Source organism: Meles meles, chromosome 11, assembly GCF_922984935.1.
Source record: "Meles meles chromosome 11, mMelMel3.1 paternal haplotype, whole genome shotgun sequence".
Lineage (NCBI taxonomy): Eukaryota > Metazoa > Chordata > Mammalia > Carnivora > Mustelidae > Meles > Meles meles.
Genome location: NC_060076.1, coordinates 272,842 through 291,697, shown reverse-complemented (window position 1 = coordinate 291,697; position 18,856 = coordinate 272,842). Strand labels below are relative to the sequence as shown.

The following is an 18,856-nucleotide window of genomic DNA, read 5'->3' as shown; positions in this document are numbered from 1 at the left end:
TAGTGAATAGCTGTCAACATTTGGCCAGTCTTGCTTGTCCACACGCGGCTTGTCTTGAGGCAGATGATTTCCATGTGGATCTTAAAAGAAAAGGACTCTAAGCAAAATCACGTATCACACCTAAAGTTTAGCTGTTAAGTCTTTAGTATCACCAGGGTGCTTAGCAATCGATTTAATAGGAAATGTCAGTTCCCTAGAAGAAAAAACTGAAACTTTCCTGAAAGAGGTTGGAAAGGAGACATAGGTTCAGTGAAGACCTATTATTTGTCTGAGAAAAAAGCCATTGTTTGAGGGAAGGCATGTTTGTGGCGGGAAGACCTGCTGTTTTCCTAAGGGAAGAGCCCTCATTTGCCTGAGGGAAGACCCCTTGTCTGTCTGAGGGAAGACTGCTTGTTTGAGGGAGGATCTCCTCTTTGTCTGAGGGAAGACCCCCTGAGGGAAGACTTCATGTTTGTCTGAGGGAGGACCCCTTGTTTGAGGGAAGACCTCCTCTTTGTCTGGGCGAAGATCCCTTGTTTGAGAGAAGACCTGTTGTTTGCCTGGGGGAAGACCCGTTACTTGTCTGAATGAGAAGATCATTGTTTCATCCTCCCACACTGCCTGTTAAGTCCAGAATAGTTGTCATCAAGACCCTCACAGGACTTTTCTGTACAGCAGCTGATGTGGGAATTGTGTGCAGCAAGCACAGGGAGAAAAAACTTCAGCTAGAGCTCCTGGAGATGGTTTAAATGGGGATTTGTGCAGGAATGGGAAAGCATTGAGTGAGTGGAACAGGAAACCTATAATGAACCTTTATGTGTTATGCCCGAGTTTTCGCATCCGAGAGACCGCCAAGGAACCAAGCACCGATGCAGTCACACGAGGGTTTATCTGACAAGCTTAAGCTTGGGCCCAAGTATACCCGACACAGTGGAGTAGGGACTTGGCCCCCGAGCCAGATCACAGTCCGAGTTTTTAAAGGCAGAGTAGGGGTGGACTCCGCGGTGGGTGAGGACTACGGGGATGATGGAGATGTCAGTCTCCAAGGACTTTCGGAAGCAAGGTCTCCAGGATCTTGAGGGGCTAGCTCTTGTTGGGAGAGAGGTTATTTATTACCAATAATAAAAATCTTCTCGTGGGACCCTTTAGATGTATATCAGTGGGCCACATATTTGGGAATGATTCTCGACACTATCTTGGAGGTTTAGAGATAAAGGAATTGTTAAAGTAGACTTTACAGGATCCTGGTTGGACCTGTTGGGGTAGGGGGTTGGTCAGGTGGGATTGTCCTTAGCAAAATCTCAAGGTGAGGGCAATTAAGTCCCTAGGGGAGAGCCACTCTGTCTATTTCAAGGGCTTGTCAGTAGGTGAGGAATTTTAAAGATTTTCTTCTGCCTCTCTTTCCCACATCAGCTAAACTTGAGGTGGGATGGCCTTAACTTTCTCGGCCTCCACATTATGTATATGAACATATAGTTCACTTGTAAGGATGGGGTTTGTATTTGTATTTCAAAATTTTTGTTTTAAGGATGGGTTCGTGGTCAAGGGATCATGAACTTCTCAGTAAATGTTATTGGGACAGTTGATCTTTTGGAGGAAAAATCGAGGGGAACTCTCGCATCATGTCACATAGGAAATGTAGATTCTACTCTGGAGCTGGACAGTGGTGATGTTCGCACCACTTGCAATGTACTAAAACACTGAATGTGCGCTTTTTTTTTTTAAGATTTTACTTGAAAAAGAGAGTGAGGAGAGGGAGGGGTGGGGGGCGGAGAGAGAGAATCTCAAGCAGACTCTGTGCCAAGTGTGGAGCCCACCCCAGGACTCAATCCCACAACCGTGAGATCCTGACCTGAGCTGCAGTCAAGAGTCGGACACTTAACTGACTGAGCCTCCCAGGTGCCCTTGGACTGTACACTTTAAAGCATGAATTTTAGAGTAGGTAAATTATATTTCAGTGAAGCTGTTATTTTTAAAAGTAAATTACAGAAGATTTAAAGTGTCCACGTAGAATACTGGACTGTGGAAGAAAATGTTAGAAATTGTTTCTCGAATCTCAAATACAGAAGACCTTCTAGTACCAGACACAGACCCAGAACCCACAAAGAGAAAGATGGAGAGGTTTGACTTGCGCAGATAAAGTCTCAACATTTTTGTATAGGAAAGAGCAGAGGCAAAGCGGCACTTGATAGGGAAAATACAACATATTTGATAGACGAAGCTTTGCTGTCTTACACGTGTGTAGCTTCTACTGGTGACTAAAGCAAGGACCCAGCAGCAGCATGGACCGAGGGTTTGGTCACAGGAGACAGAGTGGAAGAAGGAGGAAGTCCGTGAAGTTACAGAAGGTACTCAGTTCCTTGTGTACTTGGGGAACGGAGACCAAAGTGGTCGTGCAACCCCTACGGAGGCCGGTGGCGCCTTTGGGCATCGCTGATGGCGGCCGTCTTGGAACTCCACACTTGTAAGAGGAGTGTGTCTGCTGGTTTGTCCTGGGGGATCTTCAGTGTGGACCTGGTAGGGGTGTGCCTCGATCAGGGAGCCTGTGCGTGCAGCCCCTCAAGAGCCAGGTCTGCCTCGGGGTGCGTGGTGAAGGGGTGAACGGACACCCGTGTATTTTAGTGTTTTTGCGTTGAAAATGGATTCAGGTATCCCCTGTGTGGGTAGAAAAGATAAACACGGCCACGACAACAACAAATGAGGTATCTACATTGCTTTGAGACGGAGGTGATTCCAGAATGTTTTTAGTGAGACGCAAGTTCCACTCGCAGAGCGGCGTCTGTGCTGTGCCGGGCCGCAGAGTCACGCGTCCGCGCTCAGGCCGGCTCGCGCCAAGCCCCGGCGGGGGCGTGTGAGCAGCGCTAGCGTGATGGGCCTGGGCGCCGAGCTGGGCTCTCGGGTGGGCTCTCGGGTAGGTTTTGCAGTCTGTATTGTTTTTCGGCCTCTGGAAGTCTTGTTACTGTGTGTTTTACTACTTCTTCGTTGAATTCTACACGTAGAGTGGCTCACGGGCACGAGCCCTCGGCGAGCACTCGACGGTCGCCGACACGCCGAGGGGCTGCCTTCCGGGTCGGCGCCGAAATACGGCCGAGGAGCAGCCTGCCGGGGGTCGGGCTCCAGGGTGGGGGACACAGGCGGGCAGAGGAGCCGGCACTGGCCACTTCACGGACACAGCCCCGAGTCGTGTCCCCGCACCCCACCTGCGCACGCGCATCTCCACTGCTCACTGCCGGTGTCTCCGGTACCACGTGTGGGTTTCTCAAGTCACCTCCGCTGAAGGGTCTCATTAGTTGTGTTTTCTTTTTGGCTTGTTGTGTGTCTGGCCAGACGGACGGCGAGTCTGAAGAGGAGCAGGAGTCCGCCGGCACCGGGGAGGAGGACGAGGACGGAGATGAGTCTGATCTGGTAACCAGCCCCGCACTCTGATTTCGTGTCTAGTGGCAGAGCACGGCAGGAGGCTCTGTCCGTCCACCCCTCCGCTCGGCCGGCGCCGCGAGTGCATGCTTGGACTCCGGGCCGTGATGGCAGATCCGTCCTGCACCCCAGAAGGGACCATGAAAAGGATCTCCGCGCAGAGAGCCCAAGGAGACGGGCTCGGCGGGCAGGCAGGGCGGGGAGCGGGAGGGCGGGGCTCTGGTGCGAGGGGTGGCGGCGTGGGTGGGAATTGGCGGCAAGGACAGTGGCCATGGTTCTGCCCTATGACCCGCGTGAGAAAGGATTTGAGGTGTCCGATGTAGAGCCGGCAGGACCTTTTGTGGGGTGGATGTCGCACGGAGGTAAGGGGTCAGAGGGCAGGGGCCCTGGGTCTGTGGGAATGGGGGAGCAGGGCCTTGGAGATGGGGAAGAGCGCAGACCTCAGGATGGGGCCCAGGAAGCACCCCCAGGTGAGCTCTCAGCAGAGGAGGAGTCGTCGATGTGAGACTGGGCAGGGTCACACGAGCCGAACAGTGCTCCTGGGACGGAGGCACTGGTCCCTGGCATCAGTGTGCAGTGTGGGTAGAGGAGATGAGGGCTTGGAAGGGACAGTTGGGTTTGGCTCTAAGCTGCCCTTTCTCTGGAATGGCAGGTTGAAGCGACAGTGAGCTTGGGGGCAGCGCTTGCGGAAGTTGGGTCTGCGATTTGGCAGTAAGGAGGCAGGGGCGAGGCACAGGAGACGGAGCGCAGGGTGCGTTGGGCTGCTCGTGAGGCAGCAGAGGAGACCCGTGTGTGCTGGCCGGCCACCCCAGACACCGGGAGTATCTCCTGTCTTGTGAGCACTTTCTTTTCAGCTTCTCTGTGTATCCCGGGGGCCGGGTGGGCTGGGTTGCGAGATCCTCGTTGTAGACCGGTTAGCAGTGGGACCCGTCCTTGCTCGGGTCTGTCTGATGCCATTTCTGCATCTGAGATTTTAGAGATGGAGGGTCATAAAATCTTAAAATACTGTAAATTAATTATAACTTCTTTCCTTGTTCTCCATGTAGATAATTAATGTGGACGTAGATTCTGAAGCAGATTGAGGCATTGAGTGTCCCTTTGTCACGAGCAGAGTGAATGGAGGCATATGATTAAAAGTGGATTCTCTCACTGAGCTCATTTGTTTATTTAGTTCCTGAGTAGAACTTTCTCATTCTTTCTTGTGCCAAATTCGTGTAAGATTTATAAATTCCACTTAAATGTTCTTGGCTTGTCTTTTCTTTTTTTCTTTCCTGTAAAATAACAACTTAGTGTGATTTAGGGGAAAACATGAGTATTTTTAAGAATGGGACCAGGAAAATGTCTGAAAGTGAAATTAATCTTCTAGTTGAAGAATCAAGATATAGCAGGTATTTTATTTGGCAAGAAAACAGACCTTGTAGTACCTTTTGCTTTCAGGAGCTCCCATGCTTTGCTTTTTCTGTTCCTGCCCCTTTGGCTCTCAGAGTTCTGAATCCAGTATCAAGAAGAAGTTTCTCAAGAGGAAAGGAAAGCCTGACAGCCCTTGGGTCAAGCCGGCCAGGAAACGGAGGCGGAGAAGCAGAAAGAAGCCAAGCGGTGTGCTGGGGACTGTGGGGTCCGCGGCGAGGGCTGTCGGGGTTGGGGGGAGGCCCGTGGGCGGCCGTCCTGTGGGGGAATTGGGGTTCTGTGTAGGATTTCATCTGAAAACGGGGCTGCACCGTTTCAAGGGGAAACATGTATGACCTGACGAGAGACACTCAGGTGACCGTCACGTGGTGTCCTTCTGGCAAACCCCCAACTGCCGGTCCGTTGTGGAGTGTTGACTTATTGCCATTACTCATCCTCCTCCCTGTGTGACCAGGCGTCTGTGGCTTCCGAGCGTTGTACGGTTACCGTGGCCACCTTGGTGTGAGGTGTGGGCAGTGGCCAGGTCCACACAGCGGCTTCCGGCCTTTGGTCAGATTCCCCTGTTCCGGAAGTAATTTGGTTAAAGGGGTTGCAGGGAAAGAGATGACCCTGAAATCCAGAACGTGAGCAGATCTGGTGGGCCAGGGGTCACTTCTGACGGCCTCGTTGCAGATCTGGCATGTGGTAGGGTGCACGTAATTCAGGTGCAAGGTGGTGAGTGTTCACACGTGTACGACCACGGGACCTCAGCACAGTTACTTTCGCGGGTGCCCCTGCTGCCGCTTGGGGACCTTTCCCTCTCCCCAGCCAACGCTCGCCATCCCTAGGCTGCTCCGCTGTACGCTCTGTCTGCGGGTTAGCACTGGGCAGCTGCTCTGGTGGGCGCCCTTCCCCCGTCTGGTGCTTCGTGCCGTGTGAAGCGCCCGCACCGTGGTGCCAGTGGGTGCTCGGCTGGGGGGTTCTGTAGATGGCTCTCCCCGGGTCGTTCTTCACCCATCGAGGGACACTTGGGCCCCTCCCGGTTTTGTTCCTTACAGACCAAGCTGCTGCGAGCATTTGTGTACAGTTTTGACTGATCAGATGCTTTCCGGTACCTTGGGTGAATATTTAGGAGTGGACGGCTGATTTGTATGCTAATGTCTGACCTTCAGGAAACTGCTGAGCGGTTTTCAGCAGAACACCCGAGTGCCGCCCTCTTCTGCGGGAGCCCTGCTCCTGTGTCCTCGCGACACTTGTCAGGGCTGGTCTCTGTTCCTGAAGCTGCTGGGGCACCGCTGGCCTTGCTGTGCCGTCTCCTCGCGCTCACCTAGTGGAGGAGTGCGGCTGCGCACTGTGGCCATGTGTGTTTTTTGCAAAGGGTTCTCTGTTTTGCTCGTTTAAAAATCAGTACACTTGGGGTGCCTGGGTGGCTCAGTGGGTCAGGCCTCTGCCTTCAGCTCAGATCATGATCTCAGGGTCCTGGGATCGAGCCCCACATCGGGCTCTCTGCTCTGCGGGGAGCCTGCTTCCTCCTCTCGCTCTGCCTGCCTCTGCCTGCTTGTGATCTCTCTGTCAAATAAATAAAGTCTTTAAAAAAAAATCAGTACACTTCCTCACTGGCTTGGAAGGGCTCTTGCAATATTCTGGGTGCAAGTCTTTGTCATGTACACGTTTTGCACATACCTGTATCTAGTAAAGGCTTTACAAAATTTGTTAAAGTCTAATTTACACATTATTTTCTTTCAAAATTCTTGCTTTTTATGATCCCAGAAACCTTTTAAACTAAGCCAGGACACAAAGATGCTGCCGTGTGTTTTCTTCCTGGAGTCCCGCAGCGTTAGGCCTTCGCCTGCATCTCTGACCCATTCAGCTTTGCACGTGCGTGCGCTGTGGCCGCGCCGTGCCCTCGCGTGTGGATGCCCGGTTGTTCCTGCCCCGTGGCTTAATCTGACTTGTTTCTCAGTGTCACCCTTCGAACCCTTGTTGGAAATGGACGTGTGGGCTGTTGCATTTGCTTGTTTATCTCTACGCCAGCACCCTGGGGCCATGGAGCTCGCTCTGACCACCATAGCCCCACACGAGCCGTTCTTCAGCCCTCCGCTGCCCAAGTGGGTTTGCTGCGTGGATGGCAGGGGGCAGAGCCATCCCCCGAAGCACAGATGAGGGCTGTCTGCAGAGCCCACGAGCCTCCCGTGAGCTCCGTTTCCTTTTCTCGACGCCATGGCTGAGCAGCCCAAGTGGCTTTTATGCCGGCGAACAGACGCGTCAGTGGGCTCGGGACATGCGTGCGCGACGTGCGCTTGAGTGTTTAGTCACGTAGGGGCTCCAGTTTCCTTTCTCTGGGAGGTGTGTAAAGTCGCCCGGCCCACTCCTGTCCTCACACATGCGGTGGTGCGCAGACTCGCGCGGTGGCGGCTTCCTCCGGTCTGTCCCTGAGCTCAGGTGCAGAAGGCAGCATGCAGTCCCGGGTCCCGGCTGCCACCGTGCTCCCATGTCACTGCTCGCTGATATGTGGTCACTGACCTTGCACCAGAGACGCGTACTTCGAAGCTTGGCTGGGAGGAACAGGCACCTGCCTGTTGCTGGTGTTCGGGCTGCACTGAGCGAGTGTGTCCTGTTCCCAGGCTTCCTCGGTGACATCTGCTCACGGCGGCAAGGGCCCCTGTGGGTTCTCCAGGAATGGGGACGGGCCTTGAGGGCAGAGGAGGCCCAAGTGTGGGCAGCGCCCGTGTCCCAGGCCCCTCCGTTGTATTCAGATAACATTGCCCTCTGGTGCGTCTTGCCCTTCGGAAAGCACCACGTGTGATGGGCGGGTGCGTGCCTGTGGCCTTGCGTCCTGTCCCCTTGACCCCGACCTCCCCGGTCTGCGGGACCGGGCCCGTTTCCCTGCAGCGCCACACGTGGGGCGGCTTCTGGCTCCTTTACGTCAGCTGGTCTTTCAGACCCGCAAGTCAGAATTTTGTTTTATTTTTAAGGTAGCAGCTACAGAACACTTACAGAGAATGTTCTTCCCTTTCTTTGATTATGGCGTCAGCCTTTCCTGACGGGGTAGCGGCAGGGCAGGAGGTCACCGCAGGCCGGTTCCTCGTGTTTCATGGCGCAGCCGCCCCTCCCCCGTGAGGGGCAGTGATGGGGGCTGAGCCGAGGGAGGCACAGGAGGAAAGTGGGTGAGGCCGGACCAGGTGGCGTTCAGAGTGTGTCGTCTGGACTGGGTGACTCGGCATGCCCCATGGTCTCTGCTGGAGCCGTGCGGCCGGGGCAGCGTTTCATGGGGCCCTTTTGAACGCAGGTTTGGACGTGTACACGTCGTCTTCGGGAAGCGCCGAGCAGACGGCCCCGGGAGACAGCACGGGCTACATGGAAGTCTCCCTGGACTCCCTGGATCTCCGGGTCAAGGGGACACTGCCCTCGCAAGCAGAAGGTGACCGTCTGTGCTGTGGCCAGGCCGGCCCCGTCTTGCCCTTTGTTCACTGGGGGTGGCCTCGTGTTAACGTGATGCCCCCTGGTGGGCAGTAATGAAACGTCCCGTTAGCGGCATCCCTGAGAGGTGGCCGACTGGACGCACTGGGGTGCATCTGCCCGGTCACCCCCAGCGCGGGACCGAGACGTCTCACACGAGCTCAGCTCGTATAGCATGTCCCGAGCCAGCCACTTTTTTCTATAGAGTTCCTGTGGAAAGGCGTCCTGCCCCGGCCGCGTCTCGGGAGATGCACTGTGGGTCAGTTTCGAGCAGCATGGCTTTGCCATCGTCTGACTCGGGGTGTGACTGGTGTTCTGGGGTGCTCTGTGCTGGCACGGGGGCGCACCCGGTGCGGGTCTGGGCCTGCCATGCTGCGGGGGGCCACAGTCGGCCCGAGCGGCCGGGGCTTCCCACCACTGCTTCCCCTTGCACCGTTGAAAAACCTCTCATCGATGAAAAGTGACTAATCACTGACTGTTTTGGAAAATGTACCTAAAGGGCAACACGGCGAGAACGTCCCGTCCCAAAGTGATTGACGTTCCCCACGGACCTTGCAGGTGTGGGTTGTGCGCTGCTGCACGGGTTGAACCTGTCAGTCCTCAGAGGACGAGTAAGTGGACTTGGAGGTCGTGAGCACTAGAGAGATGTAGCTCACCTCTTAGTGTGGGAAATCACATCTCGAGCCTCAGGCACGGTCCAGGTATGTCCATCGGAGAAACCGCTCCTCCTTCTCGCACCGGATAGAGGAGAATGCCTCTCTGGTGTCCCGGAGTCGTTGGTGTGGCCTCCGCCTGCTTTCCTCACGAAGGGTGATTTTTCTAAACCTGCTTTTAGGTTTGTCCCGGGAAGGCACGGAGTCGGATGTCAGCTGGGAATAGTATTTCATTGAGTCACACCGCCCCTCTGCTGTGCCCTAGTGGTTGAGGGGAGGAGACCGTGGGGAGCACCGTGGGGATTCCTGTTGCTCACAAGCGCAGTGACCTTGGGCTCGCCCCGGTTTGTTGGTTGTGCATTATGTGTTTATGTTCTCTTTTTTGGTAAAAGTCAGTGCCAGAGGGGTTGGAGCCAAGTTAGAGGGGTAGGAGGAGAAAGGGAAGGCTTCCTGCGATTCTGTGGTATTTTGTAAGCTGACTTTCTGCACTTCGTCTTTCTTGATTGCGACCACTGATTGATCAGTCAGGGACTGGTCTGTCCAGTCGTACTTTCGATTTAGAGAATCCATGCGTTGAAGACACACGTTGCATTTGTATCCCTGCCTTTTCTGCCATCTGAGTTTTGGACACGGGGGAGGCAGTTGTGGAGCTCGGGGCTGGCTGGGAGGGACAGCTCGATGGAGGCCTAGGGGGTGTGGTCCGGTGATGTCCGCGGAGGGCGGCTGATGGTTCTGGGTCACAGGTCCAGAGAGTTCAGGCCTGCGCCTGCGGAATGTTCGTGTGCCATCAGAACTGGCTGCTTGCATGTCCTTCTTCTTGGCATCTTTGCTGCTTGGCCTGCTGAGCTGCAGTGGAGAGACATCGTGGTCCCAGCAGACGACGGGAGGGGAGGCCAGGAGTGGGTGCTCAGGGGATTTTGCAGGGAGCCAGAACTCAGTGGCAGCAGGCACTTGGTGGGTTTCTCTTGAGCCATTCCTTTGGCGCCCCTGGTGGCTCCCAGTGCTGGAGAAGTGGGCACACCCCGCGCTGAGGAGGCGTCTGAGCCACTGCCGCATTGTCCGTGTGCCGTCACTCCTCGCGGCGGCCTCCGCCTTGCTGGCCGGCCCCTTCCTCGTTGCAGGACGCAGTTGGAAGCAGACTCGTCAGGGCTCTCCTAGTTTTAAACTTGTGGTAATGCTCACGTTTCCCTGTTTCCTCTCATCGTGAAGGAAGGGTATCATTCTCTTGGGGTATAGGTGACCCTGCGTCACACGGCAGAATGTGCGTGTGGGCTCCTGCTGCCAGCCCCAGGGGACCCTGCCTCCCGAATCTCCCGGTGAGGACTGGCCTCCGAACACAAGAGGGTGGTGGTGGACAGTGAGGGCAGGTCCTCGCATCCTGGTGGTCCCCTGTACCTGGCGTGGCGGCGACAGGAGTCCATTGTTTTCTCTCCCTGTTTTTCTTTTCTTTTCCTTTTTCTTATGTTAAGTAGGCTCCACAGTAGCCATGAACTCGTGACCCTGAGATTGTGACCTGAGCTGAGATCTAGAGTCCGACGCTCAACTGACTGAGCCACCCAGGCGCCGGAAGAGTCCCTTATTCTTTTGGGTTTTTTTAAGATTTTATTTATTTATTTGTTAGAGAGAGAGAGATCACAAGTAGGCAGAGAGGCAGGCAGAGGCAGAGGGAGAAGCAGGCTCCCTGCTGAGCAAAGAGCCCGATATGGGACTGGATCCCAGGACGCTGGGATCATGACCTGAGCCGAAGGCAGCCGCCCAACCAACTGAGCCACCCAGGCGTCCTGAGAGTCCCTTATTCTTAACTAAGAGAGCTAATGGCGAGCATGGGAGGTGTCGATCCCCTTATGTTTCTGCTTTGGCTGCCTCACAAGAGGAGAACATGAAATGTGTTTTCCTTTGGAAGCAGCCAGGCCCTGTTGCCAGGCTGGATTGAGGGGCCTTTCTGCAGACGGCCTGCTCCCCCAGCCCTCAAGGCCAGCCTGGCTCTGGTTGAGCTCAGGTGTGGGCTGCAGGCCCTCCTCCTCCCCGGGTGTCTTCCTCAGAAATTGAGGATGAGAAGGAAATAAGAAGGAAACCCTTATTACTACTGTCCCTGTTGGGGTAGCAACCCTCAACTCTCTGTCCTCAGTCTAGTGAACATCCTGGATAGTAAGTAAACCCAGACGGGCTCGAGTGTTTCTTCCTGTGGCTGCAGCTCTGAAACCGAGTGAGGAGAGCAGGGTCTTAACGTGTACTGGATGCTTTTTTGTGAAAAAATCTTCCGCAACGAAGATACAGTCTCTTTCTGAACTTGGGTCCTCGTTCCTGAGAGCATGGATTATGAGGGGGTTCCTGTGAGCCTGGCTGGCGGCGTGTTCGTAGGAGAGGGTCCCCTCCCAGTGCCGCCGGCAGCCGGACCCTCCTGTTGGGCCAGCAAAGTCATTGATGTGCTTGTATTTCCTTGCACGTGAGGGTTCCGGAAAGACTATGTGCTTGGTCACTTTCTGGACTGCCGCCTTGAGGTGGAGACTTTGTGCCACTGAATGTTGTGGAAGCCTCTCTGGGCATGTGCTGTGCTGTTGGTGACACTCACGTGTGTTCGTGTGACTTTAGGGCTGGCTAATGGTCCCGACATGGTGGAGACGGACGGCCTTCAGGAAGTGCCCCTCTGTAGCTGCCGGATGGAAACCCCGAAAAGCCGAGAGATCACGACCCTGGCCAACAACCAGTGCATGGCTACGGAGAGTGTGGACCACGAAGTAAGCTCGTCCCCGCAGCAGCAGGGGAGGCGGGGCCCCGGAGGCACAGCAGAGAGGGCTGCCCTTCAGGCCTGCCTTCGCTGCTAGAGCTTCTGGCTGGACCCCTGGACACAGAAGAGCTCCTCTCACCTGCGAGAGCTCTTTGGCACCCCGGAAGCACACCTCACACTGGGTAGACCGAATGAGTAGCTACTTGGTCTTTGTTTTCTGAGTTCGGAGTTGGTGTCCTCTGACAGTCCCAGGGCCTCGATTGAGCTTGTCCCCTCCTGCCCCTCTTTCCTTTCCTTTATCACCTTAGGGACTCGTGGTCTTTCCTGGGTTCAGCGTGTTGTGAAATGAAACATAGACCCAGAAAGCAGACAGGACAGACGTTCGGCCTCATGAGTCTGTTTGGGCCGGGCACGCTGGCAACCCTGGCGCCACGGCTCTGGTCTGACGGGCCGAGGGTCCCGGATCTGCCACCGGCAGCGCTCACCTCCCTGTGCTTCCCGGACGTGCTCCCCTCCGTACGGAAACCCGCGGACACCATTGTCCTCTGTCTTCTAATTTACTCCCCCTCGCTCTCTGCTCCTCTCAGTTTCTGTGCAGCCGCCGGGGCCCCGAGGCCACATCATCTGGAGTTAGTGGATGGCGCAGCCCTGGTGCTGCTCTGCGGTTCCTCTGTCCTTGTGCGCCTGCCCCTTTAACGCAGACTTGGGCTAGACTCTTCTCGCCCCTCTGCAGGACTCGAGGAGGGCGCTAGCCCAAAGCTGTGAGATTTCCCGGAGGCTGGACCGCACGGGCCCCAGTCCCCGCAGGACTTCCCGGTGAGGCTCTCGAAATCCAGCGCCCCACGCCCGGGGGCCCGCGAGACGCCCGCCGGGTCTTCCTTCTCCTCCTGCGCCCACACCAGTGCCCGTGCGTCTCGTGGCTAAATGGAGTTTGCGTCCAGACGCTCCGCTGCGGGAGCTGCGTTTTGTTGTCAGCGTTGGTTTTGGGCTGTGGCTTTGCCGTGTCCTTGCTGTTTCATGTGGGATTCCAGGAAGTTTTTAGGGCACTGCTCTTCTCCCCAGAATTGTTTTGTGGCCTCCCCATCTCATGTTCAGCTGCCAGCACGTGGCCCTTCCCCAGACAAGCTCCTTGGTCTTTTTGTTTTGTCAAGCAGCTCATGAAGGCACAATTCACACAGTAAAAAGTGACCTTTCCGGTGTGGTTCTGAGTGTTGGCAAATGTGTACAGTCACGTGACCACCACTGCTGTCAGGGACCTGCCATTCAGATCTTCCGAGGCTTCTCTGGCCCCGTCCGCCCGTTCTGGTGCTGCGGGAGGCGTGTTGGGTTCTGCAGCCACGTGGGTTTCTCCCTCCAGACCCACTTGCTTGGCCTCTTGTGTGTGGAGACTCTGCCCCGTGCACACAGGTCCTCACGCGCTGTCCCTCTGCAGCCCCAGGAAGACACCTGTGCTGGGACCGCGTGTGTCTGGTACTTCGGGAGCACCCGGCTTTCCTGTGCGGGTGTCTGCAGGGCACGCGTTTCCAGCCTTGGGTTCTGCGCCTTCGTCTTTACAGCGGATTTCTTTGGTCTCTGTTCTCGAATCTTGTCCGGACCACCCCGTGCCGTTGTTGCTGTAGCTGGGCCGCGATCCAGCATCTTCGTTAGGGTTTTTGTCTTTGTTAGGGTTTATGTCGTCCATTACTCATTTTTCTCTATGTTTTGACTTTTCAGTAGAATTTTTTATGATTCCAGTTCATTCCACTACTGGATGGATTGTGGCCCATCTTCTGGCATCTGCGGGGCCTGCCCCGGGCTTTCCCGTGCGTGCATGCATCTGTCCGTTGCCGCTGGTGCCACGCCCGCTGACGTGGTGGCAGGGTCTGATGGTAACGTGTCCCCAGCCCTCCCTCATGTCTCGTCATGTTGCAGTTCCCGGTGTGCTAGCCCCACAGGGTGCCGCTGTCCTGTCTCTTCAGTTCTCTTTCAGACTGCTCAGACATAAAAGTAGTCTCTGGTTGACCCTCGTTCAGAACCTACCCCGGGACCACTCCCGCTCTGTTGGGCCGGAGCCCAGGACCCGGCTGTCATGGCCGAACCACAGCGCAGGTCACTGCCGACAGTGAGTTCTCTGGCTTTTGTGGGCCTGGAAATGTCTCTGTCCTGCCTTCCTCTGGGGAGGGCTTTTCACGGGCGTAGACCTCTGAGCCCCTGCAAAAGCTGCTGCTGCTCTGTCCCGTGGTTTCCGACGAGGACGCAGCCGCCCTTCCTTTGCTCCTCTGGTGTGATATTCAGTTTTTCTTCAGCTGCTCCGAGGTTTTCTCTTGTCTCTGGCCCGGGTGCCATGGTTTTGTTCTTTCTTCTTTCTCTTTCTCCACGCTCTCTGGGCCTCTTGGACTTTGATCTGGTGCCTGCTTGCCCTCGAGCCGCCTCGGCCTGGCTGTCCTCCCGTCTGGCACTCTGGTCGCACGTATGTCAGCTTATGTGACAGAGACTGCTCCGCTCTCCTTTCTGGTTCTGTTTCAGGTTTGGATTAATTACACCGACCGTTTTCAGTTCAGTCATTTCTTCTTTCTGGGCTGTGGTCACAGGCCGGTCCTATGCATTTATTCGTTTGCATATTTTTTGTTTCCACCATTTTTATTTGACTTTTCTACCATTCCTGGCGTGCCTGAGCAGCCGGGCGCTCCGCACTCTCCTTGCGCAGCTCTGGCTCCTGGCCATGTGCTCGGACTCCCGAGCAAACGCTCTCAGCCACCCCTCCGCCACTTGGGGCCCCGCGATTCTCGGTGCGGGATCCTGCTTGTGGTTGGACGTTGAGCAGCGTCTCGTCTCCTGCTGCTGACAGCGGTCACGTCTGCGGTGTTGGTGGTCAGCTAGGTGCGCGCCGCTCTCAGAGCTGCTGCTGGCTGCCTGTGTCAGCGCGTCACACTGCTGCCCCTGGGATAGTCACCCTGGGACCTCTTTGAATTTTTCCCTGTGTTTTCAATTTTTTTGCATACTTTTACATAACCCGCTTTCTGTGCTGCGTCTTGACTGTCTGCTCGAGAGACACCAACGGTGGCGGAGGTGCCGCCCTTTAATGCCACTCCCTTCTCACACCTGCAGTGTGCACCTGTCTTCTGGCTGGTTACAGCCGCGTCTGTGGTTTTCCCGACACACTGGAAATGCTCCCAGCTGGGCCAGGGGCGTGCTTGGGTTACATTTCTCCTAAACAACTCTTTACTTTCCTGAGTTAGTGGTTTTTTCATTTTTCATTTTCTGTGTTCTCTTACAAGTCCGGTCGCAGGCCGATGGAGTTGCGCGTTTGCAGCACATGGGCTCTGTCTGGTTGTCACTTTCTTGTCTTGGTGGTGCCGAACCCTCAGGAGGCCCTCACAGAAGGTGGCTGGGAGATGAGTGGCTGAGACTTTGGATTCTGGAGATGATCTCACCGCGTCTGGAACCCGGTGTCAGACTCGGTCGCCTTCGTGCTTCGAGACTTTTCTTCGTCCTGTCGCGCAGCGCTTGCTGCCGGCCGGGAGCTCGCTGGTGTCCCGGGCGGCCGCCGCCTCCCACACAAGCAGGGATGGCCACGTCTCCAGTTCATGTACCCTTGCTTCTCTCCATTTTGCTTTTCTTTTAGGTTCCCTGGATGGAGCCTCCAGTTTTCTTCTCCATTTTCCAAATTTTTGTCCGTTTGCTTCACTTTCAGATAATTCCCTTCCTTCCAGCACGTCTGTAGAAATTTCCCTTTCCTCCACCTTCATTCCAACTCCCGAGAGCTCCTTTTTGTTCTGTGAGCATGTCTTCGTTTAGTCTCCCGTTGCAGTCCGAGAGTGGCCGGTGACCGTTTCTGCACACTGTCCACCCTGGCTCGTGCTCCTTGGGTGGCTTCTGATTTCCGCTTGGTCGCTTTAGTCTCTGCTTTGTCTCTGCTTCTCCCACTGGAGCAGATGTCTGTCAGGGATGGTGGGCCTGGGCCTCGCTGTTCGCTGACTCTGTGTCACTCGGTGCGGTGGGGGGCCCAGTTGGTGGAGCAGTTGCGGGGCGGGGCTCTGTGCATTCACAGTGAGGCTCCGCTGCTGGCCCAGGGCGCCCCTCCTGTCCGGCCTGGTGTGTGTCCGTTTGGCTTGCTCGGGACGTTTTCCTCAGTTCGCCGAGCTAAGCACCTGCTCCTCTGACACTGTGTACGTGGCCGCCTGTCAGGCTGACCGTTCTGTCGGGCAGACTCGAGAGGATGGAGCCCTGCCTTTCCTCCGCGTTCCATCCCCCACCCCGACAGGGGGCCCTCGGAGTCCGCCCTGGACTCGCACCCGCGGGGTCCTCTCTGACAGGCTGCCGCTGACCCTGGTCTCGTGTGATTGCAGCTGGGCCGGTGCACCAACAGCGTGGTCAAGCACGAGCTGATGCGCCCGTCCAGCAGAGCGCCGCTCCTGGTGCTGTGCGAGGACCACCGGGGCCGGATGGTGAAGCACCAGTGCTGTCCCGGGTGCGGCTACTTCTGCACGGCGGTAAGTGCCCGGCGCTCCGTGCGGTCCCCGGCGGGGCGGGCTCACGCTGGCACTCGCTGCCTCCCTCCGCTGGCCGTCGGGGCCTCCCGGCAGCTCCCGAGTCTGGAGGCCCCTCCCATAATGCCCTGGTTTTGCTGCGGGTGAGCCTGCAGGCTCCCGGGGACAGCGAGGACAGGGCAGGTGGTGCCCTCGGTCCCCTCCTCCTACTCACTGCGTCTGAGCTCACGGCATCCTGGCTCCCAGGCAGGGCCCACCTGCCTCGCCTTCTGCTTTGCCTTCAACTCTTGGTTTTAGGGTCTTCTCTGTCAGTAACTTCATTCCACATATACCAGTGCCTGCGGTGCCCATTAAGAACAGGGGGGCCCTGCAGCTCGCTCGGCCCACAGCTGAGCAACCGCCTGGGCCAGGAGCTTCTCTGCAGTGGCTGCTCTTGGGATCGCGCACCCGTGTGCCCTTCCCTGTCTGCCATACCCTCGTCGCTTGTGCTGGAAGAGAGGGAGGCTGTTTCTCGTGCCCGTTGACCCTTAACTCCCAGCAGGAGCACGCTGCTCTCCCTGCTTCTCATCCTGCTGGGGCTTTACCTCCTTGGTGCTAGCGAGAGTCCTTTTCTGAGGCCATTGGGTTTGCCTGAAGTGCCCTTGGTGATGCTGGGTGATGTCTGCGGAGCCCTGATTCTCCTCGCTGTTCCGAGATTCTCTTCCTGGATTGTCCTCTGGGGTCCTTCTTGGGACCAGGTCGTCTGTGCAGTCTCTTCTCGTCTTAGAACAGTTGGAGAGTGAGGACTTGGGCTCCTGGGGCGTGGGGGGCAGTCAGGTGGGTTCTCCCCTCTTCCTGCTCTCTCTTTAGAGCAGGGGTGGGGCTGGGTGGGGGTCATCTGGGGGCTCCATCAGTTAAGTCTCTGCCGCTTGGCTTCAGCTCTGGTCATGATCTCAGGGTTGTGGGATTGAACCCCGATCAGGCTCCGCACTCGGAGTGGAGTCTGCTTGAGATTCTCTCTCTCTTTCTCTGCCCCTCCTGCTCTTGCTGTCTTTCTCTCTGTCTCTCAAATAAATCTTCTCCCAAAACCAAAAAGAAAACAAAGTAGGTGTCTGTGTGGACACACCGCAGATGTAGACCGTGGGTTCCCTGTGTACCTAGACAGGACTGGGAGCCCCGACTGTCCAGTGGGCCTGTGGCACCCACATCGCACTCATAGGTGGGTTCTGCACACTTTGTGTACTTTCACGCACGTTAACCCTGATTGTAAACGAGGATTTCTCATCTCCCCGTGTTTAGGGTAACTTTATGGAGTGTCAGCCTGAGAGCAGCATCTCTCACCGCTTTCACAAAGACTGTGCCTCTCGAGTCAATAATGCCAGCTACTGTCCCCACTGTGGGGAGGAGATCTCCAAGGCCAAAGAGGTGACCATCGCAAAAGCCGACACGACCTCCACCGTGACGCCGGCCCCCGGGCAGGACAAGAGCTCCCTGGTGGAGGGCAGGGCTGACACGACTACGGGCAGGTAGGCGCCCGGTGCAGCTCGATCTGCTCCCCGGAGCCCTCTGTGTCTTCAAGTGCTGACGCCTGAGTGTGTGTGCGCATAGCCTCTGCCCCGTGGGAGTGTGTCTGCGCGTCTGTGCGTCTGGCGCGGGCTCTTCTGGCACAGGGTTAGGGTTTGAAGGCCGGCTAAATGGAAATGGAGTTTTGTGAGGGGAAGGGCTCCTATTGGGAACGTAGGGCGTAGTGGGCGTTTACGCTGATACCACGAAGAGTAGTACCTCCTGGAGGGTGTGTGAAAGGGCCTTGAGCTGTGGACGTAGCAGACTGAGCACCGGGAGAGGCCGGTTCTGTCTTGCTGTTCTGTACTAACGCTGCTAGTCCGTGTGAGCGTAACCCACCTCGAGTCAGGTTTCTGGGCGGGTTTCCTCCCACTGGGGAGAGTGTGGGCTTGGTAGCTCCAGCTGGGAAGTGCATTCAGAAAAGCGAACTTGGACATGGTCCTGGAAACCCTGGAAAATTTGCCCTTTTGCTTTAATGTTACTTTTCCTGGGAATTTGCCCTGTACTGAACTCTGATCCAAGGACTGAACAGAGAGTGAGTCTGGAGCTGTTTTCACGCTCAGCTGGAAGGGTCCGAGTGAATCATGTTCTGTGTTTTCATTGATTTCCACGAGAAGTCGGGTTTTTCACATATCTGCAGTTCAGCCTGTCATTTCTTCCCTGCCCTGAAGCACTGCGGGACCACTGCTCTCGGAGGACGGCAAGCCGCAGAGCACAGCGCCCCAGGCGGCCGAGGGCTTCGACCCCACCGGGCCTGCTGGGCTGGTGAAGCCGGCCCCCGGCCTTTCCCAGGGACCAGGGAAGGAGACCTTGGAAAGTGCTCTGATCGCTCTGGATTCGGAAAAGTAAGAACCAGTCTGCATTTTCTTTTTTTTTTTTTTTTTTTTTTTTTTTTTTTTTTAAAGATTTATTTATTTGACAGATAGAGATTACAAGTAGGCAGAGAGGCAGGCAGAGAGAGAGAGAGGAGGAAGCAGGCTCCCAGCCAAGCAGAGAGCCCGATGCGGGGCTCGATCCCAGGACCCTGGGATCATGACCCGAGCTGAAGGCAGAGGCTTTAACCCGCTGAGCCACCCAGGCGCCCCCCAGTCTGCATTTTCAGACGTGGCTCTGGGCCTGAGCCACTGACCCCTGCCCCTCCAGACACTCCTTCTTGCAGGTTTCTCTTCCCTCCTTGTCAGCCGTGGGGCCGCTGGAGCCCGTGCGTCCAGAACCCCCCCCCCCCC

The 18,856-nt window shown here is 56.2% G+C and overlaps 1 protein-coding gene across 6 annotated transcripts in view; it reads left to right on the top strand.

Annotated features, from left to right (window-relative positions):
* Positions 1 to 18,856, top strand: part of EHMT1 (euchromatic histone lysine methyltransferase 1) — a 138,049-nt gene that overhangs the window by 86,121 nt on the left and 33,072 nt on the right. For 5 of the 6 annotated variants that reach the window (XM_046022651.1, XM_046022650.1, XM_046022655.1 and 2 more), the window contains 7 exons: positions 3,307 to 3,384; positions 4,878 to 4,989; positions 8,069 to 8,200; positions 11,484 to 11,629; positions 15,948 to 16,091; positions 17,367 to 17,593; positions 18,302 to 18,475. In XM_046022651.1, coding sequence (XP_045878607.1) covers positions 3,307 to 3,384; positions 4,878 to 4,989; positions 8,069 to 8,200; positions 11,484 to 11,629; positions 15,948 to 16,091; positions 17,367 to 17,593; positions 18,302 to 18,475 — 1,013 coding nt within the window. The remainder of the gene's footprint in view (positions 1 to 3,306; positions 3,385 to 4,877; positions 4,990 to 8,068; positions 8,201 to 11,483; positions 11,630 to 15,947; positions 16,092 to 17,366; positions 17,594 to 18,301; positions 18,476 to 18,856) is intronic. The other variant, XM_046022656.1, reaches the window with a different exon arrangement.